Below are 13,410 nucleotides of genomic sequence, written 5' to 3'. Positions count from 1 at the left end.
TCCTGCAATTTCTTATGGAGGGGCTCCATATACATCTAGAGAAATGGTCCTAGGATATGCCACAACTGTGTGTGTACATGTGTGAGGTGGGGCTTCCAGCATATTTTATTGGGTCTAGATGTTTTCATTCTTAAATCATACATTAAATAACATGCAGCATCAATTTTTAAATAATTTTCCAGCATAGGGAATCCTAGATTAGAATTAATTTTATGGAGAATGTAACCTTCCAGTTAAGAGAAATAAAAAATGTATGTTTCTAATCTGTAAGTGACTCGTGAATTTTCATAATCTATAACAGATGGGATTTTAATTTTGTAACTCACCTTTCCCCAAGTGGAATATCTGGTAGATTTATAAATGCAGGAAATTCCAAAGTGTTTAGGACTGGATAGGCATGGAGGGGAATAAGTAAAGTTTCATCTCCCTGAAGATAATAAAAATAAATTCAAATGACTCAAAAAAAATCTTTTTAAAAAAATTATATATGTAATATTTTTCCTATCAGTTCCCAAAAGACTTCCTGAAGAAGTTTGTATATTTAATGGTTGAAAATGTTAAGATTTCTTAGCCTTAGAACTTAGATAAAAATTAAAGAATTCTTCACCATGTTTCTTTAAAACAATTTTCAACACTCAAATACCAGGGATATTCTCAACAAAAACAAAAATCTACATTAGCTGTTTTTATTTCAGAAAAGATAAAGAAAATCTTTAACAGCAGCTGATTAAGGAAAACACAGAAGCCACAACTCCAAGCAGCTAGATGGAGGACAGGTATGTGAGTCAGGAGACTAGGGTTTGAGCTTTGGCTCACACATTCACTTGGTGAACTGAGCAGAGAGGTCTCTTGGCTATTTATGCTTACTTAAAATGGTATCTTGCATTCATATGGTGTTTTAAGGCTCATAAAATATTTTCCAAGCACCTCATTTTATTCTCACAACAAGCCTTAGAGGTAGGTGGTACAAGTACTACTATGCTCATTTTATCTGTAAAAAAAAAAGGAAACTAGGCCACAGGGAGTTTAATAATATTGTTGAGTCCACTGAGGAATATTAGGGGAGAATTTCTTAAAATCAGATAAATGTCACAAAATTTCTATATACCAGGGGCTCTCAAACTTATTTGGTCTCAGAAATTCTTTACTCTCTTAAAAAATTATTGAGGATCCTAAAGAACTTTTATGTGAGTTATATCCATTGATATCTACCATATTAAAAATTAAAATGTCTTTGTAATGTTATAAAAATAGTTTTGACCTTGTATTCTTCCTTCCCCTCTTCCCCCCAAGGGCCTCAGGAGCTACACATTGGGAACTGTTGTTATATACCCTAGTTTGAGTTCAGGGCTATTATTTCTGAGCTCAGAATATGTTTTCTCAATGGAGTTTTCTGATTTATAAGGGTTTTTGCTATCCTTTTTAAAAACTTAAACTAATTTGTCATGACATTTTTCAGTTTCTATAAAACTAGAGACTAGTCAACTTTAAGGGTTCATTTTCAGCAGGAGCAGAGTTACTACAAGAATGAACTGTAGAATATACTGCCAACAAATGGTAGAAGGATTTTCCAGAAACCCATTTCTCTGAAAAAAGGATAAGCAGGTACCTGGGGCATAGTCCTGCCTAGGGAGAGGAGGATGAGGTAGCAGACCTATTAATGCAAATGGAAGAATTTTTGAAAGGGTAGTATATGGGCAACTAGGTAGCAGAGTAGATAGAGCACCAGCCCTGGAGTTAGGAAGACCTTCTTTCAGATCTGGCCTCAGATACTTATTAGCTGTGTGACCCTGGGCAAGTCACTTAACCCCAATTGCCCCCTCCCCTAAAAAAAGAAAAAGGATAGTCTATAGAATAGCAGCAAATACTAATACAAATCCAGATAGCCCTTGAAAGCATCCCTGATAATCATAGTAATAATGGTGAATCAAGGAAAGTTAAGGAAAATACAGTAAACACTGTTTTAAAAGACATGTATGTGTAATATGTTTTAGAAAGATTTCTACCCCAAATTGTTAATAAAAAACAAAAAAAAGTTTTACTATCTAAAGAATTAGGGACAGGGGCTGGCCTTGTGATTTCATTGGTAAGCTCCCAAAGAGAAATTTCCCCTACCAAAGTAAGACTGCATCTTCTCTTAGTTACTCCAAGAACACAGATCGGTTAAGTAATTTTTCCAGTGTCCCAGCCAGGATGCATCAGAGATCAGACATGAATTGAAGTTTTACTGGTTTCAAGGGCAGCTCTCCACACACTCTGCCTCCCTTGCCTCTCACCTAAAAGGTTACCTATTCAAAAATCTGAAAGTTTACTTATGCTAAACAATTAATTATCTTGGTAGGGCTGACAACTGAAGTGTGACAGTGACTTTTAGGCATAAGAAAACTGGAAGAAGTAAAGCACAGAAAGATTGAATAGTTTTGTCAAGTTATTACAAGTCCAAGGGATTAAGCACTAGCCTTCCTCACTTACAGGCTAAGGCCCTCATTCATTAAATCCCTCAATCTTTCTACAACTCCCCAAAATGCTGACAGGGTAACAAAAACATTTTGGTACGCAAAAAACCAAACCAAAACAAAACCAAAACCACATAGCCACCATCTGTTTTCTTATATTTGCAGTTCTTAAAGAAATTTTAGAAACTTACCTGACAATGAATTCGGATACAATCATAATAATAACGCCATTCATCTGGAGAAAATTCAACTGTCACTTTAAGGGACAAGCCAGGAACAATACGATGCTGTAAGATCAAATAAGTTCTCATCAATCCATGGTTGCTGAATATTACCCCACTGCTTTGCAGTAAAAAGCAAAGTAAAAGCAAAGACTATTCTTTTAACCGAACAAGGTTAACATGCAACAACGAAACTGAAAATGGACATTAGAAGAAACAGAAGGAAATAGGTTGTCAATAACACTTACTTTTTTAACATACTTGATCTCAAAATATTTGGTTTGTGGGGGCAAAATATGAAGATTTATGACATCATCAGAAACATTGATCAGATTCTGTGGGAAAATAAAAGATGCATTTAAAATAAATACAAAGTGCCCTCTTACTAATTTGCTAAACATTGTGGTCTAAACAGTTAAGATAAAGTCCTTCCTGCTGGCTGCTGTTATAGGGCACTAGTCACTGATAGAGGAACCAGGTCAAAGAGTGGCTGATTCAGGAAAAGCCATTCTTTTAGGGAGCACCATTCTCATATGTGAGGGACATCTTGGATTCTATGACAAAATCATCAAATGGGGCAAAGTTAGGTGGCAGAAAAACATTTTAAAGATTAAAATGAAAAAGATACAATGACCTTTATTCAACAATTAAACACAATAGCTATATTCACTTAAAAACGGGTCAGCTCTTAAATCTCGTATTCTATCAAGAGTAGAGAGATAAGAAATACCAGAATAAGGTGGCAAGTTAGAAGTTTTGCTAAAAGTGGGAGAGATAGATTTTGGCTTTCCCTTAAGATGTGGAAAAAAAAACCCAAAATGAATTAAGAAAGGTTACTCTAAACGGTGGAGAACAAGGAGAAAAAGAGTGGTAATGGACTGAAACTGCAGAATGAAATACACATTTTTTAGACGTAGCCAATATTAGAGTTTGTTTTTCTTGACTATTCAGGAGCTGTATTAATTCCTCTTCCTTCTCTTCCTTTTCCTCCTTCCAAATGGAGGTGAGGAGTGGGAGAGTGGGGATAGGAATAAGATAGCCCAAAAAAAGGAAGGAAAAGGAAAAGAAAGCGAGCTTTTAAACATTAAAAAATTGTACAAAATAGAACTGAAGAAGGGCCAGAAGGAATCACACATTAATTAGCAAGATAGCAGTGAAAGTTATGTGTTGAATTCATTATATGTTTATAATGAAAAGCAAGCCATACGTAAAGATTCACAGTTTTTCTATTCTATTATGGAAATTTTGTTCTATATAGAAATACTAGTTTGTTAAGTTCGGAATAAATAACAAATAAAATTCTAAAAAAAAAGGCCCTCTTGCAATTACATTGGGGGTTGGAGGGGGAGAAAGACAGAAAGAGACAGAGAGAGATGGAGACAGAGACAGGGAGAGAAGCGATTTCTTGTGACAAGGCACTTTAAACTAATTTGTTGCTTAAGAATATTAAGTGTTTTTTTTAATATCACAAACCTAGTAGCCATCCCCAAAGGCAAATAATCAAATCAACATAAAATTAGGAATATAATCTCACATAAACACTCATCAAAAACAAATGAACAAACTGCAAACAAAAAGATCTGAATTTGCTTCCAGCTTCCTTATAGCTGAATTCTTTGTGTTAACTGTCCCCAGTTAAAGAGTGAGTTACTGAGAGCAGGAACTAGTTATTTCTATTTGTATCTTAGTACTTAGTACTCAGCATAGTGCTTAGCACATAGTATCCACCAGGGGTGGGGAACCCGTGGCCTCAAGGCCACGTGGGGCCCTCTAAGTCCTCAGGTGTAGCCCTTTGACGGAATCCAGACTTCATAGAAAAAATCCCCTTAATAAAAGGATTTGTTCTGTAAAACTTGGACTCAGTCAAAAGGCTGCACCCAAGGACCTAGAAAGCCACGTGTGGCCTCAAGGCTGCAGGTTCCGCACCCCTGAAATTAAATGCTTTTCATTTATTCATTCATATCCTAGACTCTTCACCCTCTGTCACCTCACAAACTGATGAGTTGTCAAACTTTGCTGTTTCTGCTCCCCATCTATCTCTCTAATCAGACTCCTTTCTCCGTACTTAAAAAGCTACCATTTTAGTTCAGGCCCTTGTCACCTCTTGGTTAAATTATTGCAACAACTTCCTAATTGGTCTCCCTCCCTCAAGTTTCTCACCATTCCAATCCATCCTACACATTTGCTATCAAAGCAATTTTCTTTTTAGATCTGACCATGTTACTGTCCTATCATCTCTAAGATAAAACATAAACTCCTCTGTTTAGCCTTTAAAGCTTTTTACAACCTTGTCCTAAACTATTTTGCTAGCCTCATTGGACATTACTCTCCTTCCCATACTCAGTCATCCAAACTGGCCTCTCCTTATCTCCAGCTACTGAAATATGCAATTTAAGCACCATTTTCTGAATGAAGGTCTTCTTGATGCCCCAAAATGCTAGTGTTTTGCTTCTCAAACTAACTTGCACTTAACTTATATATATAATATATATATACACATATATATGCACACACACATATATACATATATATACACACACACATATGTATGTATATACACATATGTGTGTACGTGTATATGTGTATATATATACATGTGTGCATGTATGTATTCATGCATATGTTAAGTTAGGTGGCCCAGTGCATAGGGAGCCAGGCCAAGGCTCATCCTCCTGAGTTCAAATCTGGCTAAGACATTTATTAGCTGTGTGACCCTGGACAAGTCACTTTTACCTGTTGGCCTTAGTTCCTCATCTGTAAAATGAGCTGGAGAAGGAAATGGCAAACTATTCTAGTATCTTTACCAAGAAAACCCCAAATGGGTCATGAAAAGTCAGACATAACTGAAATAACAAACAACAGTATATTATGTATGCATGTATATATACATATATTATATGTATTTATTAGTTTAATATTTATGCTGTATATATTTAATATTACTTATCATCTCCCGCATTGGAATGTAAGCTTGTTAAAAGTAGGAACTGTTTCATTCTTTATACTTGTATCCCCGGTGCCTAGAACATAATAAGGAATTAACAAATATTTGATTGCCCTTAAAATTGTCTTCGTTTGTTTTTCTCTGATTATTTAGGAATTTGAATATCTTTCTGTGTGGTTATTAACTGTTTAAATTTCCTCCTTCAAAAACCGTCTGCTTATGTCTTTTGACCATTGCTCCATTGGAAGCAAGTATTAGTTTTATAGATAAATATCAGTTTCACATAGATGCTAGATGCTAGAACTTTAGCTCATATATATATATGTATACACACACACACACACATATATAATATGGGTATTTTCTGAGTATTTGTTTTCTCTTAATTTTAGAGATATTATTTTTATTGTACAAAATCTTTTTATCTTTATATAATCAAACCCACTAGTTTTTATCTGCAACAAATTCTTCCATTTGTTTGATTGATGAAAATATCAAATTCTTCTGATTGATAGACAAAAATGTCCTTCCTCTCCATAGTTGGGATGAAATAATATTATTTCTTCTAATAACACTGTTTATTGGAAGAACTAGTTATATGTTTGCCATTGCTGGCTTCTTTTCTTCAATCATTCTATCCAAAGTAAATACACACGTTCTTGTTATAATTTGCCAGTGGATCTATGGTTTCAACATAGATACTCCCTCTGATATAGATCACAGGCCACACCCAGATCTGAAGTCAATCTGCAACATCTTGAGGCCAAGCTAAGTCATCAAACATTTCTTAAAGCAACAAATGCTTTCAAAGCACTGAGATAAGTGCTGGTGATACAAAGGCAAAACAAAAAACCTTACCAGGAGATTACAATCTATTGGAAGGATACAACACACATAGATACAAGATACAAGATACAACACAAATACAAGATAATCTGAGCTGGGAGAAATTGCTAATGATAAGGGGATCAGAAAGGGCTCTCTACAGCAGATAGCACATGAACTGAGCCCTGAAAGAAGACAGAGATTCTTTAGGTGACAGAGAGTTTAGAAGGGCATTTTAGACTTAGGGGAAGGCAATATGAAGACAATGGAGGCAAGAGATTGCAGAGTTTAGGAGCAGCTAGGTGGCACAGTGAGTAGAGCACTGGCCCTGGAGTCAGGAGGACCTGAGTTCAAATCCGGCCTCTTGACACGTGTACTAGCTGTGTGACCTTGGGCAAGTCACTTAATCCCAATTGCCCAGTTTCCCCCCTCCAAAAAATAAAAGAGATTGCAGAGTCTAGGGAACACCAAGCTGACTGGATCTTAGTGTTTTAAAAGGAATACTGTGAAATAATCCTAGGAAGGAAAGCTAAAGTGAGATTTTGAAAGACATTGAATATCAATTGAGTTAATGCTTTATTTTTTATTATTATTAAAATTTATTTATTTTTAGTTTACAACACTCAGTTCTACAAGCTTTTGAGTGTTAAATTGTCTCCTCCTCCCTTCCTTCCTCCCTCCCCAAGATAGCGTGTAATCTGATCTAGGCTCTACATACACATTCATATTAAACATATTTTCACGTTAGTCATGTTGTAAAGAAGAAATATAACCAATGGAATGAACCACGAGAAAGAAGAAACAAACAAAAAAAAAACCAACAAGAGAGGGAGAGCAAATAGTCTGAGTTTATATTTTAACCTAAAAATAATAGTTCTTGAGTAAGGGAGTAAGCCGGTCAGACTTGTGCTTTGGAAATATTATTTCGGCACCTGCGTAGAGGATATAATAGGGAGAGGAAGGACTGGAAGTTGTTAGTACCATTGGTTATTTTCCTTCATGCTCAAAGAGAACCAAAATGACATCACCATGTTGGGGTCAAGGTACAGTGTGCTAGGCTAGGGCTGATCAGACTAATACAAGCTCAGAAGGCTCTACCACGGGTTGGGCACAAACAATCCACGTGAACATTTGGTGTAGCGATGTCTCTCAATCTGCACATCTCAAGTTTCTTTTTGAGTTACTGCAATTCTGCTTTGGTCATAGAGCACAGCTCCTTCTTTGATGCAGGCACGCCATGCCGAGTGGGCCTGTGCCTGTGTCTCCCATGTCTCACAATCAATTCCAAAGTTCTTCAGAAAGACCCTGAGTGTGTACTTGTATCACTTCTTCTGATCACCTTACAAGTGCCCGTTTTCATGAGTTCTCTGTAAAATAGTCTTTTAGGCAAACAATGTGGCCCACCAAGATGTACTCTCTGCAGTAGTTTGAATGCTTAGCAGTTTAGCTTGAGAAAGAACCTCAGTGTCCAGTACCTAATCTTGCCAGGTGACCTTCAGAATCTTCCTGAGACAACTCAAATTGAAACGATTCAGTTTCCTGGCATGGCACTGGTAGACTGTCCAGGTTTTATAGGCATAGAACAATGAGATCAGCACAATAGCTCTGCAGACCTTCAATTTGGTAGTCAGTCTAATATCTCTTCTGTCCCACGTTTTCCTTTGGAGCCTCCCAAACACTGAGCTAGATTTGGCAATGCATGCATCAGCCTCATTATTAATGTATACATCCCTGGAAAGTATACTGCCAAGGTAAGTGAACTTATGCACAGCATTCAAAACTTCTCCATTTGCTGAAACTGATGGTCCCACATATGGATGGTGTGTTGCTGGCTGGTGGAGAACCTGTGTTTTCTTGGTGTTAATTGTTAAGCCAACATTAGCACAAGTAGCAGAGCATGAATCCATGCTTTATTGCATCTCAGCTTCAGAGGCTGCACTGAGTGTACAATCATCTGCAAACAAAAAATCATGCACCAAGACTCCTTCCATTTTAGTCTTGGCTTGTAGCCTTTTCGGGTCAAATAATTTACCATCAGTTTGGTAGGTGACCTTGATGCCATTTTCATCCTCACTGAAGGCATCTGACAACATTGCTGAAAATATCATGCATGAGAGCAATCACACAGCCTTGCTTCATTCCATTGGTAACTGGGAAAGTGCAAGAGCGTCTTCCATTATCCAGAACCTGCACAAGCATGCTGTCATGAAACTGATGTACAATACTGATGAACTTCTCTGGGCAACCAAATTTTGATGTAATTTTCTACAAGCCCTCATGACTGACAGTATCAAAGGCCTTGATCAGATCAACAAATATTATATGTAGACCTCTGTTTTGCTCCTTGCATTTCTCCTGGAGTTGTCAGGCAGCAAACACCATATTGACCATTCCTCTGCCCTTTCTAAAGCCAAGCTGGCTCTCAGGTAGATGACCATCTTCCAGGTGACGGATCAGACTATGAAAGAGGACTCTGGAAAGAATCTTGCCAGCAATGACTAAGAGAGAGACCCCATGTGATTGTCAGAGGACAACCTATTTCCTTTACCTTTATAGAGATAGACAATGGAGACATCCTTGAACTCCTTGGGAATAACCTCCTCTTGCCATAGGACCTAGAAAATTTCAATCAGCGTTTGCATGAGCAATGGACCCCCTACCTTGTAAATCTCAGCTGGAATAGAATCAGCACCAGATGCTTTGCCACATGAGAGGAGCCTGGTAGCATTCAAAACTTTTTCTTCGATTGGAAATTCAACTAGAGAGAGATTAACTTCAACCTGAGGGATGGAGTTAATGGCTTTAGCATTGATTGATGATGGTCTGTTGAGAAAGCTATGGAAGTGTTCAGCCATTTCTCCAGGATCATGTCCTTACTACTAATCAATGTGGCTCCACTGGCACTGAGTAGTTGAGATGCAGCATAGATCTTTGGCCCATAAATAGCCTTCAGGGCATTGTGAAAGTGCTTTGGATTATTATTATCAGCATAAAACTGAATTTCATCTGCCTTCTTACTGAGCCAAGAATCCTGTATCTCTCTAAACTTCATTCACACTTTAATTTTGATGGGATTAAACACTGCCTTCTTGGAGATGGAAGAACTATCCTGCTGGTAAACCCTGTGGAGTTCTTGTTTTTTGTTTAGTAGCTTCTGAATTTCCCCATAATTTTCACAAAACCAATCTTGATGTTTGTGAGCATTCTGGCTCAGATGAGTAAATGCAGTGCTGTACACCAAATCTCTGAAAGCTGTCCATTCTTTTTTCTGCTCCAGTGTTGCCATCCATGTGTTAGCTCAGTTTTCTTTCCAAGTTAACAATGAACTGTTCCCCCTCTGAGAAGCACTCCAATATGTTGACATTAAGTGTTCTAGTAGTGGTCTTGCCTTGGGGCCACTACTTTTGTTGAATGCAAATATTTAGCTTAGGAGAAGATAATTCTATGATCAGTCCAGCATTCTGCACCACATATCACCTTTGTCAGTCTCACCTCCTGTCTGTCTCTTCTCCTTATAATGATGTAGTCCATTTAATGCTAACGATTGCTTCAAGGGTGCATCCATGAAGTTTTATTGCATTTAGGTAAATGGAAGGTGAAGAGAAGGTCATGAGATGCATAAGTTGTCAGTAGTAAGTGACCACTGCTGTTGCACGTTCTCATTCCATTCCTCCCAAGGACTCCCTGCCATGTCTGGTAGTCTGAGCTTACTCTAGCATTAAAGTCACCCAGAATGATAAGCTTGTCCCCTTTCATCACATTGATGAGGGTCTCCAGGTCTTCATAAATGTTTTCTTTGACCTCATCAGGGTTCATCATGGTAGGAACATATGCACTTAGGATGGCAGCATGGCACTTTTCCTGCAAGTGGCAATTGCATTGTCATGAGTCTGTCGTTCATTCCTTTTGGTAGGCATACACTTGCTGACTAGATTATTTTTGATTGTAAAACCTATGCCAGCTTCATGCTGCTTCCCTTTGCTGTGGCCACTCCAAATGTGTATCCGGCTCTGACTTCAGTAAGCTGGTCTTCATTTGCCAGCCTTGTTTCACTCAGGGCTGCTATTTGGATGCTGTGCGTGCTAAATTCTCTTGCAACAAGAGCTGTTTGTCTTTCAAGTCTACTGGATTTCATGTTGTCCATAAATGTGTGCACATTCCACGTATCGATGGCGAGTGGAATCATTTTTGCAAAAGTTTCTGTACATTTTTGGTGGGATCTCCACCTGTTGCAATAAGCAGGCCAGGGTTGGGTGAAGCAGACAATTTTTAGGGCACCTTTTCTAGCTCTTTCCTCACACCAAGGTTGATCAGCACCCAGAGGGCTGCTGAATCTCACTACTGCATCCAGTGAGAAGACGACCCTATGGCCTGAGCCACCATTGTGCAAGGTTGTGACTACAGCTCCCAATGTATCTGCATGTGCTGCTTTGTCACTTGCCTGTCACCACAGGACTTTGAGATAGGTAAAAATGGCAAAATGGCATGGCATTTATGCATAAATTGGATTAAAGTGAGGCAGAGTTGCACAAAATTGTCAGCCTCACTCTCTCCCAGAGTTATCAAAGTCCAGTGGTAAGAAAAAGTGAAGACAAACGGTGATAGCTTGGGATGCAGTGGATAACCTTGGTGTCTTTGATGTCTAGCCAAGCTCTAAGCACTCCGCAATGCCTGCCTCAGCCACCTCCATGGTAATTGGAACAAATTGTTCTCATCTGCCTAGTCTGCTGGGCAGGGGGGGGGGGAGTCTTCACAAGCTTGGGGTAGACAGCCCCCTAACTCACCAAAGGGTTTGAGACCCCTCAGTTACCCTCAACCTGATTTAGCCCCTCTGCCAAAACAGTTTACTGGGTTGTGGCTACTGTGCATGCTACAGCTTCTTGGAGCCACAGGTGAGAGTTGGGTAAGTCAGGTGGACACCAAACGTGAATGAGCAGCCCTGAAAGGACTCAGCAGCCCTTCCCTGAACACACCCTACACTCCCCTGCATCCAATTAGAAAGTTATTATATAATAATGCTTTAAAAATTAACAACTTTGAAAGACTTATGAACTCCTGATGAACATAATGGAACCCAATCACAGTCCCAGAAGATTATGATGAAATATGCTATCCCACTCCAGATAAAGAGACAATGCACACTCAAAGTGCAGATTGAAGAGACTTGTTTTGGTTTGGTTTTGGCTTTGGTTTTAGACATAGTTGATGCAGGAATTTGTTTTGCTTGTCAATATATATTTACAATGGATTTTGTTTTTCCTGCTTTCTCAATAGGAAGGGGAGGGAAGGAGAGGAAAGGGAAAATTTTGAAGTAAAAATAAAATAAAATTGAATTTAAAAAAGAAAGTTCTTGGCAAGTAGTGGTGAAGGTCTTAACTAGGATAGTGGCTGTGTGACTAGAGAGGAGCTAGATCGCAAAAGTGAACATATAATCAAGGCTTGGTATTTAACTGAATGTGGGATTGGGAGAGGGATTGAGGGGAAGGAATGAATAGAGGATTACTCCAAAGCTGTGAATCTTGTTAATTGAAAGGATGATAGTACCCCCAACAGAAATAGTTAAGTTTGGAGTGGAGATGTATATAATGAAGAAAAAGAGTTTTGTTTTAGAAATATTGATTTTGAGATAGCGACAGGGCATCCAGTTGAAGATGCATAACAGGCATTTTTTTACGTAGGACTGAAGTTTAAGAGAGAGATGAGGTCAAGGTATAGAGGTCTAGGTTATATATGGAGATGATAAAAGAATCCATGAGGGTCCTGGAGGGAATAGAGAGTTGGAAGCTCAATACAGAGCTGTCCACAATTAGAGGAAAGGACACGAATGATATTTCAGCAATGAAAACTGATCAGAACTGATCAGACAGGTAGGAGGAAAATCAAGACAGGAAAGGATCAGGAAAAGCCAGGGAAGATAGAGGAAAGGTTGGTCAATAGTGTCAAAAGAGAACTGAAGAGGCATGGGGATCGAGAAAAGGCCATCGGATTTATCAATTAAAAAATCAATGGTTGGGGCAGCTAGGTGGTGCAGTGAGTAGATCATGGGCCCTGGAGTCGAGGACCTGAGTTCAAATCTGCCCTCAGACACTTAACATTTCCTGGCTGTATGACTTTGGGCAAGTCATTTAACCCCAATTGCCCTGCCTTCCCTCCTCCAAAAAAAAATCAGTGGTAATCTCAGAAAGAGTAATTTCAGTTGAGTGATGAAGATGCAATCCAAGCTGCAAGTGGTTGATAAGTGAGTAGAAAAGTAAGTGGAAGCAATGAGAGGGGATAGCTTTTTCTTGGAATCTGACTATTTAGTCAGATGGTCATCTACCTTCTACTTCAAGACCTCCAGACACAAGAAAGTCAATCCCCTTGCAGCCCTCTGAGGCAGCCATTTTATGGCTAGCTAAAATATTTGAGTCTTTCTATGTTATGTTATATGTTACATTATATTACATCACATCATGGTACAACCTCTCATGTTACATTACATTATGCTACACTAAGCTATGCTGTGCTATCCAAAACCCACACTGGACCACTATGAGACAGATTACAAGGCAGAAATGTCAGCAGAGGGTGGGGCCTAGTCCTAGCCACCCAACTCCATACAGCACCAGTTTCATCCAGACTACAGAGGATATAGAACAAGTATGGACTGTCCATCCAATTCATGAGTGCAGGAAGGAAAGGAGTCTGACCTAGCACAAAGTCCAAATCTAGAAACTGAGGCTACTGATACAGTATAAGCAAAGAGATGAAAATACCAGACACAATGAAGAAATATTATTTGTTAAGAGAAGCCCATGATATGAATACAGAGGAAGAGAGTAACATTACAACAAATACAAGTAAAACTCAGAGAAAAGAGTAGCTTGGTCACCCTTTGGTTGGACTCAAACAGTAGTTAGAAGAAACAAATCAAGAGATTAAAAGTGAAATTAGAACCCTTGCAGAGGAAAAAATAAAACAAATA

General features: G+C 38.6%; 1 protein-coding gene across 1 annotated transcript in view; it reads right to left on the bottom strand.

Annotated features, from left to right (window-relative positions):
• CFAP221 (cilia and flagella associated protein 221) overlaps positions 1-13,410 on the bottom strand; it is a 111,554-nt gene that overhangs the window by 88,530 nt on the left and 9,614 nt on the right. The window contains 3 exon segments of the mRNA XM_036744611.1: positions 327-427; positions 2,648-2,743; positions 2,926-3,012. Of these exon segments, the coding sequence (XP_036600506.1) occupies positions 327-427; positions 2,648-2,743; positions 2,926-3,012 (284 nt within the window).

The sequence above is a fragment of the Trichosurus vulpecula genome, chromosome 2 (assembly GCF_011100635.1).
Source record: "Trichosurus vulpecula isolate mTriVul1 chromosome 2, mTriVul1.pri, whole genome shotgun sequence".
Classification (NCBI taxonomy): Eukaryota; Metazoa; Chordata; class Mammalia; order Diprotodontia; family Phalangeridae; genus Trichosurus; species Trichosurus vulpecula.
Note: the sequence above shows the minus strand (reverse complement) of the source record. Positions and strands in the feature narration are given on the sequence as shown.